An 18,612-nucleotide genomic window follows, 5' to 3' on the forward strand; every position below is an offset into this window, starting at 1 on the left:
GCAATAGCCCCTGATCTGCCCGGGGGGGGGGGCATAAAGCCCTCTAGGCACCAGTGATTGGTTCTTTTTATATGTAAGGGTGGGTGCTGCCCAAAATGGGCATGCCAATCCTCTCACCTCCCAAACCTTGCCACAGCCTTTACCCCCCTAGGAGGCAGATAGGGCCAATAGCCTCTGGCTTTCCCTAAAGGGGGGGCAGAAAGCCCACTATGGCCATGGATTTCTTTTTATACGTAGCGGTGGGGCCTGTCCAAATGGGTATGCAATTGCCCCCCCCCCCCCCCCCAAAATGTGCCAGTCTTGCTGCCTCCCCTAAGAGGCAGGTGGGGGCAATAGTGCCTCCGGAAGGCAGTCAGTCTACTAGGCACCAGGGACTATGTTGCTCCCTTTTTGGGTTTCGCCTGCCGAAGGCTGCGCTCTGCGCAGCTTTTCGGCGCAGGCGAAATCCTTTGCTTACAATAATGACTTCGGGAACGTCCCCCGGCTCCCATTGGCTAGCTCCATAAATAGAGGCTAGCCATTGGGTGCCGGATCTGTCCGTCAAGGCCGGACCAGATACGGGGGCGTTCCCGCAATTTTTTCCCTCTCCACCCACTTGTGTTCGTCATCGCGGCGGTGGGTGTGTTATTTTTTTTTTTTTTGGGAGTCGGCGTGATTTCTTCTTTTGACAAGTGTTTGTTGTTGGAGTTGGCTGCAAGATTCGAGTATCAGGTAAGGAGCATTTTAGTTGTAAATGTGTTTTCACTTTGTAAGTGTACGTATTTTCCCGTTTTAGCTCTTACTGTATTTTTTCTGTTTCCTTTGTAGGTTCGGCGGTGTCATGTGAGCTGTTATGTGCTTGGCTCGTAAGTTCCGTTGTAAGCTTTGGCTCCGCGTTCCCACGAAGCGATCAGGAAGCAATCAGGTAAGGAGCATTTTGTTTACAAATGTGCTTTCAGTTTGTAAGTTTACGTGTCGGGCGGACTGTTATGTTATTTTTGTGGGGGGGGGTACATTTCTTTGAATCGGTATTTTAAATTGCTTTTTTGACGAAAGTGCTCTTGATGTTACGTTCTGGGTGGGGCGCGCTTCTCCGGTAAGCTGTTCCACGACGCGATCAGGTAAGCAGCATTTAATTTTTATTAGAAATGTGCTTTCAGTTTGTAAGTTTACGTGTCGGGCGGACTGTTATGTTATTTTTGTGGGGGGGTGACATTTCTTTGAATCGGTATTTTAAATTGCTTTTTTGACGAAAGTGCTCTTGATGTTACATTCTGGGTGGGGCGCGCTTCTCCGGTAAGCTGTTCCACGACGCGATCAGGTAAGCAGCATTTTAGTTGTAAATGTGTTTTCACTTTGTAAGTTTACGTATTTTCCCGTTTTAGCTCTTACTGTATTTTTTCTGTTTCCTTTGTAGGTTCGGCGGTGTCATGTGAGCTGTTGCTATCAGGTAAGGAGCATTTTGATTACAAATGTGCTTTCACTTTGTAAGTTTACCTGTCGGGCGAACTGTTATGTTATTTTTGTGGGGGGGGGTACATTTCTTTGGATTGCTATTTTAAATTGATTTTTGACGAAAGTGCTCTTCATGTTACGTTCTGGGTGGGGCGTGCTTCTCCGGTAAGCTGTTACACGACGCGATCAGGTAAGCAGCATTTTGGTTGTAAATGTGTTTTCACTTTGTAAGTTTACGTATTTTCCCGTTTTAGCTCTTACTGTATTTTTTCTGTTTCCTTTGTTGGTTCGGCAGTGTAATGTGAGCTTTATGGGCTTGGCTCGTAAGCTCCGTTGTACCGGTAAGCTTTGGCTCCGCGTTCCCACGAAGCGATCAGGAAGCAATCAGGTAAGGAGCATTTTGTTTACAAATGTGCTTTCACTTTGTAAGTTAACCTGTCGGGCAAACTGTTATGTTATTGTTGTGGGGGGGGGGGGGGTGACATTTCTTTGGATCGGTAATTTAAATTGCTTTTTTGACGAAAGTGCTCTTCATGTTACGTTCTGGGTGGGGCGCGCTTCTCCGGTAAGCAGTTACACGACGCGATCAGGTAAGCAGCATTTGGTTTATAAATGTGTTTTGCCTTTGTAAGTTTACCTGTCGTGTGAGATGTTATGCGGCTTTTAGTTTTGCTCGTGGTGCAAGGACCGGCAGGTAAGCCATTTTGTCTTTTTGGGGTGTTTCCAAAATGCTTGGTTTAGGCCGTTTGCACGTAAACTATTTCTTCCTTTTCGCTTTAAATATTTTGTCTGTTTCATTTTTATGTTTGCCCATGTTAGGCGCTTTGGCAGAGGTGCAAGGCCCGGCACAGGTAAGCCATTTTGTTTTTGGGTTGGACGCTTTGGCCGTAGTGCCAGGAATTGCATCTAAGTCATCTTGACGTTTTTAGGTGTTTAGGAAACGTTTGCTTTAGGCATTGTAAAAGTTAAGTAGTTGCTCCTTTTCGCTCTTAATGTCTCTTTCCTGTGTTTGCCTGTTACTTGTGAGCTCCGTTGACCCGCTTTGTACGTTTTGTTTTCACTTTCTATGTTTATCTATTTCTAGGTTTGCCCGTTTCATGTGAGCTACTGTTTCTTTTTGGCGCTTTGCCCGTGGTGCATGTGTCCTCAGGTAAGGCATTTTGTATTCTTTTTTTCGTTTAAAAACTGTAGGAATGAAGATGCACCTCTTTTCAGGATCGTGTCTCATGGTAACTATGGATGCTGTGTAAAGTCGGGTAAACTATTTTGGTAGATTTCATACTTTAGTGTACTTTTAGGTTTACTTTATACAAATTGCGCATGTTGTGTACTTTCTGTGTAGCAAAAATGTTACATTCTGTAAACGTGTTTTTGTTGTAAATTTCTACAATTCCACTCAGCAGCACGTTATTTTTTTCCCCTTTTTTTGCAGACCATAAGGGACATGGCTCCAACTTGTCGGACACCATGCTTTGTTATTCAAGATAGGCTGATGTCGCACATCGCTGCTAACAAGCTACAACATCCACAGTCCTTTCATTCTTACAGGCAGCCTCCTATCTGCAATTTACATACGGCGAGACAGCAACATCCTCCGCAACATCACACCTACATGCTGTTCTTTAGTACAAAGAGTTGACCGCTTTTGTTATTTAATTAAGTAACTGTTAGTTTTTCTTTTTGCAGTATTTAAAGGAGTAAGGCAACCGTCGGAATCATTTCTTGGAGCGAGCCCAGCAGGTATACTTCGAGCCAGCGGACTAAAGCTTTTCTGGGAAAACAGTAAGTAACTTAGTCTTCCTTTAAAAACAACGCCTCTTGCAATAGCGTGTTTGTATTATTTTCGGCTTTTGTTTTATCCTTCTCTTTGCCCTTTCAATACCATTGTGTTAATATGTTGGTTCTTTGCGTACACTTTACTAAGAATTATTTGATATGTTGTTTCTTAGCGTACACTTCACTAAAAATTAATTACTTTTTAGCAACGTTACTTACGAGCACAAAGTTCTATGCATTTATGTCCGCTTTTGTTTTACCGTCTCTTTGCACATGTTGCTTTTACAGACCATTGTGTTAATATATTTTTTCGTAGCGCAGACTTCACTGAGAATTAATTATTTTTAGCAGGGCTACTTACGTGCACAAATTTCTAGGCATTTATGTCCTTTTGCTTTTCCTTCGCTTTGCTTATGTTTCATTTACAGATCATTGTGTTAAGATGTTGTTTCTTAGCGTATACTTCACTAAGAATTATTTGATAATGTGTTGTTTCTTAGCGTAGACTTCACTAAGAATTATTTATTTTTTGCAACGTTACTTACGAGCACAAAGTTCTATGCATTTATGTCCGCTTTTGTTTTACCGTCTCTTTGCACATGTTGCTCATATAGACCATTGTGTTAATATATTGTAGTATTTTATTTTTAGCAGCGCTACTAACGTGAACAAAGTTATATGCATTTATGTCGCATTTGTTTTACTTTGTTTGCTCATGTTTGATTTACAGGCCGTTGTGTTTGTTGTTTCTGAGCTCAGACTTGACTCAAAATTAATTTGTTTTTACTAGCGCTACTTACGTGTAGTGATATAGTACCAATTTATTGCATGTAAGCTTTAGAGAGGCTTCAACATTACACGCACGTCACTACAAATTTAGATACATTGCGCGCAAAATGTTAGACATTTGTTTTGAACTTTGCGTGTTTTACCTTCACCATTTACATGCATGTGCACTTTTCGATATCTTTACACACACACATACTAACTAACGTGAAGCAGGGAATTAGCACAGTGACATCTAGTAAAATCTAAGAGTAGCACAGGAATGTGGCTCCCGCACACTTTCACGAACTCATAGTAACTATTAGTTGCATGCGATATAATACAAACTTGGACGCTCCTCACAAGTAAACTCTATGCGCTACTTATGTGCACAGAGTTCTATCCATTTATCTCGACTTCTCCTTTCACTTCTCTTTGATCAGCTTTTCTTTACAGGCCATTGGCTTAATATGATGTTTATGAGCGCAATATTCATAAAAAATTTATTGCTTGTTTTGCTTGCGCTTGTTATCTTTTACTAACACTATCATTTATTTACACAGGAGCAAAAAAACGTTAAACCATTTGAGACAGCTGCACCATCACCTACACATCTTAAAACTTTGTTCAGTGAACACGGTACGTTTATAATAACAAATGTTTGTTTACTTTACGCATTCTTCTTTGTATTACTTGCTGTCTGTCCTAGGCATTCTTTACTGCATAATTGCACAAAAACTTTCACTCGTGATGCTAACTTCAAGTATTGTTTGTGAGTGAGGTCTGCACTAGTAAGGTCTCATTTAGAAGGAGAGATAACCAGCCTAAAGGTAAGGAAAACATGTAACAAACACTTTGTTCTACATTTCTCACACTCTTGCCTTCACTCTCCATCTACCTCCACATTTTATCTTCACTCTCTATCCTGCACTCTATCTTTCCTTTTCACACTCTTGCTCCTGCCTGCTCTCCTTTTTTCCGGTCGTCCCTATCCCTTCTGCTTTCTTTCACTCTATTCCTTCTGCCCTCCTTCTTTCTCTCTTCTGCCATCCCTCTCTTCTGCCTTCTTACTCCCTCCTGCCCTCCCTTTCCAGCTCTCTCTTCTGTTTTTTTCCTCCATCTCTCTTGTTCTCTCCTTTCTGTCTTCTTTTTGCCCTACCTTTCAATCTCTCTTCCTTTTGACCTCCTTCTATATCTCTCACACTCCTGGCTTCACTCTACATCTACCTCCCCTTTTTCTCCTCACTTTCTATCCTTCACTCTTTATCTTTTCTTTTCACGCTCTTGGCCTCCTTCCTGCACTCCTTTCTTCATATCCCCTCACTTTCAATCTCTCTTCCTTTTGACCTCCCTTTATATTTCTCTCACTCCTGGCTTCACTCTACACCTACCTCCATATTTTCTCCTCACTTCCATCCTACACTCTTTCTACCTCATCCCTCTGTCCCTCCTATCTTCACTCTCTCTCAGGCTCTCCTCTCTCCTTTAGCCTTTCTACTTTCTTCTCCTTCTTGCCTTCACTCTCCATCTACCCCCCATATTCTCATCACTCTCTATCCTGCACTGCTTACCTATTTTTTCACTCTCTCTTGCTCCTGCCCGCTTTACTGCTCCTTCTTTTTTGTTCTTCTTATCCCTTAGGCCTTCTCTCGCACTATTTCCTCTGCCCTCCCTCTTGCTCTCTCTTCTGCCATCTATATCTCTTCTTCCGCCCTCCCTTTCCACCTCTCTTATGATCTTTCACCTTCTTATCCTCCATCTCTCTCTTGTTATCTCTCCTTACTGTTTCAATCTCTCTTCCTTTTGCCCTTCCTCTACATCTCTCACACTCCTGCTATCCTGCACTCTCTTCATTTTGACCTCTTCCTCAATCTCTTATTTCTCTCTCCTTGGTTTCAATGTCTCTTCCTTTCGCCCTCCCTCTACATCTCTCACACTCCTGCCTTTCACTCTCCATCTACATCCACATTTTCTACTCACTTTCTATCCCGCACTCCTTATTTTTTCTTTCAACACCCTCTCGCTTCTGCCCTCCTTCCTGCTCTATTCTTTCCTGCCCTCCCTATCTCTTCTGCCTTCTCTCACTCTATTACCTCTGCCCTTCTCTCTTCTGTTCTCTCTCTTCTGCCTTTTTAGTCTCTACTGCCCTCCCTTTCCATCTCTCTTTCACCTTCTTGTCCTCCATCTCTCTCTCCTCCTCTAGCCCTCCTTCTCCTTTCCGCCCTCCCTCTCTTACCTGCCGCACTCTCCTTTCTGCCATTCTCACACTTTCCTATCTTCCCTCATGCCCGACAGGTAAACTTACAAAGTGAAATCACATTTGTAAACAAAATGCTCCTTACCTGATTGCTTCTGCACAGGTCCATGTGTAAAGGGCAAGTGAAGAGAATGCATGAGTAAAGAGGGTGTGTGCAGAGAAAGTGTTTTGCAGAGAAAGCAAGTACAAAGAGATCAAGCGCAAATACTGCATGTTTAAGAGGGCATGTATAGAGGCTATACGTTGACAAGTGTTAATAATAAGAAAGTGAGTGCAGGTGAAAAATCTGCAAACTGCAATGGTGTTGCTTAGGTGAGGCACTGTCAACTTTTACACAACTTTTATTTCCTTTTTTCTGTCTACATTACGATACTAATACCTTTGTCTCTCTCCCTTCTATCCTCTCTTTCTTGCCCTACATCCTTCTCACTCCCTCCCTTTCCCACTCTCTACCTCTGTATCCTGTCCTCTCCTCTTTGCATATGCCCTCTCAACATGCGCTATCACTGCACACAGCCTCTCTACACACGGCCTCTCTGCACGTGCCTCTCTCCATATGATCTCTCTGCACAGGTCCATGTGTAGAGAAGGGCAAGTGAAGAGAAGGCATGAGTAAAGAGGGCGTGTGCAGAGAGGGTGTTTTCCGAACAGGGCAAGTACAGAGAGATCAAGTGCAAATAGTGCATGTTTGAAAGGTCATGTGTAGAGGCTATAAGTTGACCAGTGCTTATGGTGAGAAAGTGAGTGCAGGTGACAAGAAATCTGCACACTCCAATGGTGTTGCTTATGTGATGAGAACAAATCTGCAAACTCCAATGGTGTTGCTTTCCTGAGCCACTGTCAACTTTTTCACGCATTTTTTTCCTCTTTCTGTCTACATTACTACACTAATATCTGCCCCCTCTCTCCCTTCTACCCTCTCTCTTTCTTGCCCTACATCCTTCCTTCTCACTCACTCCCTTTCCGCTCTCTCCCACTCTCCCTTTCCACCTCTCTTCTGCTCTCTTTCACTTTATTGTCTTCAATCTCTTATGTCTCTCTCCTTTGTTTCAATCTCACTTCCTTTCGCCCTCCCTCTACATCTCACACTCCTGCCTTTCACTCTCCATCTACATCCACATGTTCTCCTCACTCTCTATCCTGCACTCCTTATCTTTTCTTTCAGCACTCTCTCGCTTCTGCCCTCCTTCCTGCTCTATTCTTCTTTCCTGGCCTCCCTATTACCTCAGCCCTTCTCTCTTATGTTATCCCTCTCTCTTCTGCCTTCTTAGTCTCTACTGCCCTCTCTTTCCAACTCTCTTCTGCTCTCTTTCACCTTCTTGTCCATCTCTCTCTCCTCCTCTAGTCCTCCTTCTCCTTCCCGCACTCCCTCTTACCTGCCGCCCTCTCCTTTCTGCCTTTCTCACACCCTCCTACCTTCCCTCATGCCCTCACACGCCTTCATGCCCTCCATCTCTCTTCTGCCTCTATTCCTTCTTTCCTGCCCTCCCTCTCTATCCTGCACTCGCTTGCTCTTGACCTTTCTTCTTTCTTACTCCTGCCCTCTTTCATGCCCTCCCTTTTATTTTTGTCCTCTCTCTTGCTCTCCCATTCTTTTCGACCCTCCCACTACTTCTTGCACTTTCTCATTCCTACACTACCTCTGTATCCTGTCCTCTCCTCTTTGCATACACGACCGAACCTACGAAGGAAACAGAAAAAATACATTAAGAGCTAAAACTGGAAAATACGTAAACTTACAAAGTGAAAACACATTTACAACAAAAATGCTCCTTACCTGATCGCGTCGTGGAACAGCTTACCGGCGAAGCGCGCCCCACCCAGAACGTAACATCAAGAGCACTTTCGTCAAAAAAGCTATTTAAAATACCGATTCAAAGAAATGTACCCCCCCCCTCCTCCATCTCTCTCTCTCCTCCTCTAGCCCTCCTTCTCCTTTCCGCACTCCCTCTCTTACATGCCGCCCTCTCCTTTCTGCCATTCTCACACTTTCCTATCTTCCCTCATGCCCGACAGGTAAACTTACAAAGTGAAAGCACATTTGTAAACAAAATGCTCCTTACCTGATTGCTTCTGCACAGGTCCATGTGTAAAGCGCAAGTGAAGAGAATGCATGAGTAAAGAGGGTGTGTGCAGAGAAAGTGTTTTGCAGAGAAAGCAAGTTCAAAGAGATTAAGTGCAAATACTGCATGTATAGAGGCTATACGTTGCCAAGTGTTAATAATAAGAAAGTGAGTGCAGGTGAAAAATCTGCAAACTGCAATGGTGTTGCTTACGTGAGGCACTGTCAACTTGTACACAACTTTTATTTCCTTTTTTCTGTCTACATTACGATACTAATACCTTTGTCTCTCTCCCTTCTATCCTCTTTCTTGCCCTACATCCCTCCTTCTCACTCCCTCCCCCCTCTCCCACTCTGTCTCCCTTTCCACCTCTCTTTTCCGTTATCCTCAATCTCTCTTTTTTCTCTCCTTTGTTTCAATCTCTCTTCCTTTTGTCCTCTCTCTACATCTCTCACACCCCTGCCTTACACTCTCCATCCCCATTTTTTTCCTCACTCTTTATCCTGCACTCCTTATGTTTTCTTTCCACACTCTCTCGCTCCTGTCTTCCTTCCTGCTCTATTCTTTCCTGGCCTCTCTATCCCTTTTGCCTTTTCTCACTCTATTACATCTGCCCTCCTTCTTGCTCTCTCTTCGGTTATCCCTCTCTTCTGCCTTCTTAGTCTCTACTGCCCTCCCTTTCCACCTCTCTTCTGCTTTCACCTTCTTGTCTTCCATCTCTTTCTCCTCCTCTAGTCCTCCTTCCCGCACTCCCTCTTAACAGCCGCCCTCTCCTTTCTGCCTTTCTCACACCCTCCTACCTTCCCTCATGCCCTCACACTCCTTCATGCCCTTACACTCTCTTCTGCCTCTATTCCTTCCTGCCCTCCCTCTCTATCCTGCACTCGCTTCCTTTTGATCTTTCTTCTTTCTTACTCCTGTCCTCTTTCATGCCTTCCCTTTTATTTCTGCCCTCTCTTCTTCTTCCATTTTTTTCTGCCCTCCCACTACTTCTTGCACGTTCTCATTCCTACACTACCTCTGTATCCTGTCCTCTCCTCTTTGCATATGCCCTCTCAACATGCGCTATCACTGCACACAGCCTCTCTACACACGGCCTCTCTGCACATGCCTCTCTCCATATGATCTCTCTGCACAGGTCCATGTGTAGAGAGGGCAAGTGAAGAGAAGGCATGAGTAAAGAGGGCGTGTGCAGAGAGGGTGTTTTCCGGACAGGCCAAGTACAGAGAGATCAAGTGCAAATAGTGCATGTTTGAAAGGGCATGTGTAGAGGCTATAAGTTGACTAGTGCTTATGATGAGAAAGTGAGTGCAGGTAACAACAAATCTGCAAACTCCAATGGTGTTCCTTATGTGATGAGAACAAATCTGCAAACTCCAATGGTGTTGCTTTCCTGAGGCACTGTCAACTTTTTCACACATTTTTTTCCTCTTTCTGTCTACATTACTACACTAATACCTGCCCCCTCTCTCCCTTCTACCCTCTCTCTTTCTTGCCCTACATCCTTCCTTCTCACTCACTCCCTTTCCCCTCTCTCCCACTCTCTCCCTTCCAACCTCTCTTCTGCTCTCTTTACTTTATTGTCCTCAATCTCTTATGTCTCTCTCCTTTGTTTCAATCTCACTTCCTTTCGCCCTCCCTCTACATCTCTCACACTCCTGCCTTTCACACTCTATCTACATCCACATTTTCTACTCACTTTCTATCCCGCACTCCTTATCTTTTCTTTCAACACTCTCTCGCTTCTGCCCTCCTTTCTGCTCTATTCTTTCCTGCCCTCCCTATCTCTTCTGCCTTCTCTCACTCTATTACCTCTGCCCTTCTCTCTTCTGTTATCTCTCTTCTGCCTTTTTAGTCTCTACTGCCCTCCCTTTCCATCTCTCTTTCACCTTCTTGTCCTCCATCTCTCTCCTCCTCTAGCCCTCCTTCTCCTTTCCGCCCTCCCTCTTACCTGACGCCCTCTCCTTTCTGCCTTTCTCACACTTTCCTATCTTCCCTCATGCCCTCACACTCCTTCATGCCCTCCCTCTCTCCTGCGTCTATTCCTTCCTTCCTGCCCTCCCTCTCTATCCTGCCCTCGCTTCCTTTTGACCTTTCTGCTTTCTTACTCCTGGCCTCTTTCATCCCTTCCCTTTTATTTCTGCCCTCTCTCTTGCTCTCCCACTCTTTTCTGCCCTCCCACTACTTCTTGCACTTTCTCATTCCTACACTACCTCTGTATCTTGTCCTCTCCTCTTTGCATATGCCCTCTCGACATGCGCCATCACTGCACACAGCCTCTGCACATGCCTCTCTCCATATGATCTCTCTGCACAGGTCCAAGTGTAGAGAGGGCAAGTGAAGAGAAGGCATGAGTAAAGAGGGCGTGTGCAAAGAGGGTGTTTTCCAGAGAGGGCAAGTACAGAGTGATCAAGTGCAAATAGTGCATGTTTAAGAGGGCATGTGTAGAGGCTATAAGTTGACAAGTGTTTATGATAAAGTGAGTGCATGGAGAACAAATCTGCAAACTCCAATGGTGTTGCTTTCCTGAGGCACTGTCAACTTTTTCACGCATTTATTTACTCTTTCTGTCTACATTACTACACTAATATCTGCCCCCTCTCTCCCTTCTACCCTCTCTCTTTCTTGCCCTACATCCTTCCTACTCACTCCCTTTCCCCTCTCTTCCACTCTCTCCCTTTCCACCTCTCTTCTGCTCTTTCACTTTATTGTCCTCAAGATCTTTTTTCTCTCTCCTTTGTTTCAATGTCACTTCCTTTCGCCCTCCCTCTACATCTCTCACACTCCTGCCTTTCACTCTCCATCTACATTCACATTTTCTACTCACTTTCTATCCCGCACTCCTTATTTTTTCTTTCAACACCCTCTCGCTTCTGCCCTCCTTTCTGCTCTATTCTTTCCTGCCCTCCCTATCTCTTCTGCCTTCTCTCACTCTATTACCTCTGACCTTCTCTCTTCTGTTCTCTCTCTTCTGCCTTTTTAGTCTCTACTGCCCTCCCTTTCCATCTCTCTTTCACCTTCTTGTCCTCCATCTCTCTCTCCTCCTCTAGCCCTCCTTCTCCTTTCCGCCCTCCCTCTCTTACCTGCCGCCCTCTCTCCCACTCTGTTCTGCTCTTACTTATGCCCTTCCTCTCTTTCTTGCCCCCTCTTTCTTCTGCACTCATCATCTACCCTCCCTCTGCCTTTCTTGCTCTTCCTCTCTCTTCTGCCGCTGTCTCCTGCCCTCCCCCTCCTTCCTGACCATACTCTCTTTGGCCTTCCCTTCTTTCCTCAATCTACATCCCTCCCCCTTCCTTTTTGACTTCTCTCCTACTTCTACACACCCACCCCCTCCATCCTGCCCTCACTCTCCCTCCTGTCCTCTCTCTCATTCTTTCCTTCTCCCTTCCTCCACCATCTCTCTTAAATTCCATCTCTATCACTTATTCTCTTGCTCTCAATCTCCGTGTCTCTCCCTCTTGCCCTCTCTCATTTATCTTCACTTTCTATCTTGCCCTCTCTCACCTTCTTGCACTCTACACATGCACTCTTTACACACACACACTCTCTACACACAATGTATCATACACACTTAACCTACAATATATGCTACATTATTCTTTAAAACTTACTCAAATACAGGTTTCATTACTACAAATGCATTAATTAAAATACTTTGCTAAATACTTTTAGATAGGAAGTTATTTAAGAACATACAGACACTTTTGTAAGAGCATAAATGAATTTTTTAAAAACATTATGTGAACTCATTTATAAGGCTTCTTTTCAATCTTTACTAGGTTGCCACTCATATATTGGAAATCAGACTGGAAACATTGTTTGTCAGAACATCATCAGTGAAAACATCACCAAGGTAGAAGTATCTATTTTTTGTATATATCCACCTGTAAGTACAGAAATAGTTAGAAAAAGAACCATATCAACACTATATATATATATATATATATATATATATATATATATATATATATATATATATTCACTGAAAAAACCATAGGTTATAGACCATATATAGTTAGGAATTAGCATTTAAAAAACCTTATTTTACTCACACAAAACCATTGAAATTCCATATATAGTTAGTTGCACTAACTATATATCGCGCACCTGCAATCCACTGCTGATGATGTCACATATTACATCATTCATGACATGGTCAGTGACATCACTGATGACATCACTGATGACATCTCAAATGACATCACTGATGACATCACTGATGACATCTCATTTGACATCAATGACCACATCACTGATGATATCATTCATGTGACAATACAATGCATCTCCTCACATTTTAATATAACCTCTGTTTCACCCAGTGTTAAATACAGAATATAATTTTTGAAACCATTGACACACCAATACTAGTTACTACATACGCACTCACTGATTCCTACGTCTACACACACCTTCACTCATTCACCCATACTATCATTCATACATACAATCACTCATCTTTACAACACTATCATATGCACTCATACACCTATACAGACACTCACAGTCTGCCACTCATCCATGGAGTTACTCACACACCTAGTCAGTCCTGTAAAGAATCAATGACACTTCCATTTTCTTGTCTATACAGTTAAACATAGAGCACCTTACATTTTCAAACATATACTAACACATACTTACCTTGTTATACAATCATTGATACAAGTACACATTGATCTGCACAGAGTCACACACCTCCCAGCCAGCCACACACACACTCAGTCTCCCATACAAATACTTGGACAATCAATCAGTAACCCATATAGTTAATCATATAGCTACTGATCAAAACATGCAGCAGTTTACAGAACAACAGACATAATGATGCACAAATTAAGACACTTTAGTCACTAACCCATGCACTCAGTGAGACACATTTAATCACTCACTCATGCATTCAGTCATGCACCTACTAAATCCTTTGTCCAGACACTTATACTTCCACTCATTCTTCAATATGTAAGACACATTTTAACTTTACAGAAACATACAGTCACTGGATGTTGTCATCAGTGATGTCATCAGTGATGTCATTTGAGATGTCATCAGTGATGTCATCAGTGATGTCACTGACCATGTCATGAATGATGTAATATGTGACATCATCACCAGTGGATTGCAGGTGCGCGATATATAGTTAGTGCAACTAACTATATATGGAATTTCAATGGTTTTGTGTGAGTAAAATAAGGTTTTTTAAATGCTAATTCCTAACTATATATGGTCTATAACCTATGGTTTTTTCAGTGAATTTTCAAGGTTTTGTAAATGCTAATTCCTAACTATATATGGTCTATAACCTATGGTTTTTTCAGTGAATTTCAATGGTTTTTTAATAGCAAATATCATAAGCTGTCGAATGTCAAGTACGTGGTAAGTGAAAACATTTTCGTGTTTATGCACACTGATCTGCTTTGAATGGTGCCCCCCCCCCTCATTTCTATTAGGAGTACTCTCTCTTTGCAGATAGTGAAAGGTAGTTAACGCAGGTCTTTGCCCCCATTGTAATCCGTCGTGCCTGCTTCTCTCTCCATTTGATTCATTGTTATCCAAGTATTTACTGTTTTAGAATTAGTTCTCTTTGGTTCATTCTCTATTTACAAACAAACACAGAGTCGCAATACTCTGTTTAGTCTTTGCAGATAACGAAAAATCGTGTAAAAAAAAAGAAAAGGAATCGAGCAAAATCAGTAGGCCACTAATGGGATCTCTTTTTGACCTCGCTAAAATAGAAACATTAGGAACAACCCCTCATGACAAATACAAAACTAGTGAGATGAACTGAACTCCACACAATGATGGCTGCAAAACAGCTCTGCTCCGCCACCCACCCCGCCCAAAATAACGATAAAGAACGGCTGCCATGATTGGTTGCGGAATGACCACGACGGAGCTACGAAATGGTGCTGCTCTCATGCTAACCCCAGCTTCAGTCTGAAACATCCAGAAACACTGTAGACTACCAATTCGATCAGTTCCGGTAGCGCCCCAATGTAACCCGGTAGAGAAGAACTAGCCCTCCCCTCTTTGACTGATGGTTCTTGTTGCCTGTCCCTTCTGTTGTCATTTAACAGAACTATTTAGCCTGCTGAAAGGGGTTGTGTTCCGACCGCTGGTTGGTGGAGACATTTTGACTATATTCTGTACCTGCGTTGTCGCGTAATGCGTCATATGACGCGCCGCGTTAGCGCATCCGGAAGTCATCCGGGGCGCGCAGCGCGTAACGTAAGCATAACAAGTCATGTGACTTGTTAATAAAACTTTTCATTGGTTCATTTTACTTTTCTTATTGTAATGATGAAAGGCTTGATCATATGACCTAAAAATTACGCTTTTCATTACTTCCGAACATTATTTTTTCTTAAATATATGTTATAATGTTCCAGGCTAATGTACTTTCCCGGAAATTTTACAACTGTCCTGCAAGTAAAATATATTCTTTTTTCGAGAAAAAGAGCGTTTCTTCGTCCCATGACGGAGCCGTTGAGCAAAAGAGGGTCGACCTGCTGTCTTAGTCGCCGATACGCCTGAATATGAGATTCTTATCGATCACTTTATGTTGCAGGAATAGAAAACACAACAGCCCTTGACCATTTATCTTTACTGCGTTCCTTCGTATTATACCTTTTACCCTTCATGTAATTGGTCTGCTTTATTTCACTTGCCTTTTAATGATTCTAAAACAGTGACTATTATTAAAAACTTTACCAATGTATATACTACTACCATGTTTTCTTTTAAAAACCTTTATTGTGAAAATTTCATTATACAAATACGAGCCTATAACCACGTGGGCCGGCCACGGAGCAAACTGTAATCGTATATGATAAATAGACATTTACACTGTAGAGGAACGTAACGGGCGGGCCATTAGGTTGCAAGAACTAAGGTGTCTAACAGTTACGGAATCGGTGGACGTACATTTTATAATTAAAATACGACAGGGCCAGTTACAATAAAATTATCTAGATATACATTTGCGGGCAAGTACCATGGGTGACGTTAATTCGAACTTTCAACAGTACAGTAATCAATAACACATCAGAACTTAATATCAATAGGGATGTCGAAATATTCAATCAATTCTCGTCCCCGCCCGCCATGTGCTTCAAAACTGCATACGTATCTCGTGATTTCAAGGTTCTGCAACCAGTACACAACAAGGAGTTACGAGTCCCATTTATTCTGGCGCCATTTTGGGCGAGGACGGGCAGGTCCAGGATATAGTCAAAATGTCTCTACCAACCATCGACTATGATGATGTTCATATGCTGTATTTATTAGAGTAACACTCAGATGTCCACATGAAATAAATTTGCCACAATCTAAACATGTCATTTTAATCTTTCCAAAGTTCTTCTAAATATTTGGGACCGTTTCCCTTGCCTCTGAAGCTCTCAGTGCCACTTCTTTGATGAATGTACTAGCAGGTCAGGGGTTCTCCTCCAAATCTCTCTTTTATGCAGCACTATAATTAATTGTTGCCACCTCTCCATATGACGATGCATGGTATAGTTACCACAACTATATTTTTTTTCGGTTCCTCTAGAGAGTTCATCGTGGCAGATGAAGCGTGTAACGTACCGGGCATTTACCTTTTTTTGCATGTACAGGAAAGGAAAAAAAAATCGAGCGTCCGAGTTCTAAGGTGTCCCAGGGCCATTTTAGTGGACCAGGCCCAAATCCAAAGAACAGGCCGCCATTTTGAGAGTCCTGTTGCAGCCGCCTGTCGCTGTAGCATCAAGAGCAGCCGAAACTCAGCTGAATGGCAACTGAAACGGTAAAGGGGCGCCCCACTACAGCAGACGAGCCAGGCCCAAATCCAAAGAACTGCTATCTCACAGGCTAATGGGGCGACCCACGCCGAGTTTCAGCATTGTAGGATGACCACACAAGTACAGCAACTTGCTAGACATCACCTCGGTGCCATCCGGATCTCGGCGCCCCACTGCAGATGAAGTGCCTCTCAACTATGAAACCACCACGGTGACATCCGGATCTTGGCGCGTTGTGCTGCCTTCGGCCTATTCGCACATCGGTCCGCTACTGACGCCATCTCACAGGCTAATGGGGCGACCCACGCCGAGTTTCAGCATTGTAGGATGACCACACCAGTACAGCAACTTGCTAGACATCACCTCGGTGCCATCCGGATCTCGGCGCCCCACTGCAGATGAAGTGCCTCTCAACTATGAAACCACCACGGTGACATCCGGATCTTGGCGCGTTGTGCTGCCTTCGGCCTATTCGCACATCGGTCCGCTACTGACGCCATCTCACAGGCTAATGGGGCGACCCACGCCGAGTTTCAGCATTGTAGGATGACCACACCAGTACAGCAACTTGCTAGACATCACCTCGGTGCCATCCGGATCTCGGCGCCCCACTGCAGATGAAGTGCCTCTCAACTATGAAACCACCACGGTGACATCCAGATCTTGGCGCGTTGTGCTGCCTTCGGCCTATTCGCACATCGGTCCGCTACTGACGCCATCTCACAGGCTAATGGGGTGACCCACGCCGAGTTTCAGCATTGTAGGATGACCACACCAACTTGCTAGACATCACCTCAGTGCCATCCGAATCTTGGCATCTCAACGCCTAGTGGTATCTTCCATACAAAAAATATTGTTACGCTGCCTTTGGCCCCATTCGCACACCAGTCCGCAACTTAGACATCACCTCGGTGCCATCCGGATCTTGGCATCTCAGCGCCTTGTGGTGTCAGTCAGAAAATATTGTTGTGCTGCCTTCGGCCTATTCGCACATCGGTCCGCTACTGACGCCATCTCACAGGCCAACGGGGCGCCCCACGCCGACTTTCAGCATTGTAGGATGGCCACACCAGTACCACAACTTGCAAGACACCACCTCGGTGCCATCCGGATCTTGGCATCTCAGCGCCTTGTGGTCTCTTCTACACCGGAAATATAGTAGAAAATATTGTTGCGCTGCCTTTGGCCCCATTCACACATCAGTCCGCTACTGACACCATCTCACAGGCCAACGGGGCGCCCCACGCCGACTTTCAACATTGTAGGATGGCCACAGAAGTGCGACAACTTACTAGACACCACCTCGGTGCCATCCGGATCTTGGCGCGTTGTGCTGCCTTCGGCCTATTCGCACATCGGTCCGCTACTGACGCAAACTCACAGGCCAACGGGGCGCCCCACGCCGACTTTCAGCATTGTAGGATGGCCACACCAGTGCGGCAACTTCCTACACACCACCTCGGTGCCATCCGGATCTTGGCGCGTAGTGAAGCTGCAGCAGCTGCAAATAAGCTTCAGACAGTGTTACAACCGCTGCTCAGAACTCTCAACTATGACACCACCTCGATGCCATCCGGATCTTGGCGCGTTGTATTGCCTTCGGCCTATTCGCACATCGGTCCGCTACTGACGCCGCCTCACGTGCCAACGTATTTTCTCCGCATTTTATACCCTATGCCGCATAACAGGTCATGTGACTTGTTTATAAAACTTTTCATTGGTTCATTTTACTTTTGGTTTCCTAATGATGGAAGGCTTGATCATATGACCTAAAAACAACACTTTTCATTGGATGAAAACTTTTTTTTCCCCCCAAACGATGAAAGCCCCACCTTGTTTCTGGATGTTTCAGACTGAAGCTGGCGTCACCATGAGAGCACCACCATCTCGTAGCTCCGTCGTGGTCATTCCGCGAGCAATCATGGCAGCCGCTCCCCACCAGAAGCCTGCAGGAGTCGGGGCCCCCAAAACTTTTGATGAATTCTCAAGGCGGAGGGGACGCTTTCGAGAATGGGGTCCAAGACCTAGCAGACAAGCGTCCGATTTCCAAGGTGTCCCAGGGCCATTTCAGTGGACCAGGCCCAAAAAGGAAACAGCCTGCCGCCATTTTGAGAGTCCTGTGGCAGCCGCCTATCGCTGCACCGCAAGAGTGGGCGCAACTCAGCTGAATGGCGGATTTTGACACAGTGGACCAAAAGCGGACGGAATGGCAACTGAAACGGTAAAGGGGCGCCCCACTACAACAGACGAGACTCCACCTGGAGAGGCCCGTTCACGCCGCCTCCCCCGGGGCGCTCCACGCCGTTATTCGGAGCAGCATTGTAGGATACCAAAACCAGTGCGGCAACTTACTGGACATCACCTTGGTGCCATCGTTCTGCTGCCTTGGAACTATTCGCACAACAGTTTGCTACTGATGACCCACCCCCCGCGACGCCCCACGCCGTTATTTGCTGGGTGGCAACTTACTAGACATCACTTTTGTGTCATCTAGATTTCGGCGCGTTCTGCTGCCTTGGAACTATTCGCACAACAGTTTGCT

At 44.5% G+C, this 18,612-nt stretch overlaps 1 protein-coding gene across 2 annotated transcripts in view; it reads left to right on the top strand.

The window, feature by feature from the left end:
- Positions 1–321: 321 nt before the first annotated feature.
- Positions 322–18,612, top strand: part of LOC144782118 (uncharacterized) — a 32,360-nt gene continuing 14,069 nt past the window's right edge. The window contains exons 1-7 of one of the 2 annotated variants that reach the window (XM_078661293.1): positions 322–904; positions 1,397–1,429; positions 1,730–1,822; positions 2,254–2,285; positions 2,519–3,216; positions 4,539–4,614; positions 12,075–12,148. In XM_078661293.1, the coding sequence (XP_078517419.1) occupies positions 833–904; positions 1,397–1,429; positions 1,730–1,822; positions 2,254–2,285; positions 2,519–2,537 (249 nt within the window). In that variant the 5' untranslated portion in view covers positions 322–832 and the 3' untranslated portion in view covers positions 2,538–3,216; positions 4,539–4,614; positions 12,075–12,148. Of the gene's footprint in view, positions 905–1,396; positions 1,430–1,729; positions 1,823–1,921; positions 3,217–4,538; positions 4,615–12,074; positions 12,149–18,612 lie in introns of those variants that run through there. The other variant, XM_078661292.1, reaches the window with a different exon arrangement.

Source organism: Lissotriton helveticus, chromosome 9, assembly GCF_964261635.1.
Source record: "Lissotriton helveticus chromosome 9, aLisHel1.1, whole genome shotgun sequence".
Lineage (NCBI taxonomy): Eukaryota > Metazoa > Chordata > Amphibia > Caudata > Salamandridae > Lissotriton > Lissotriton helveticus.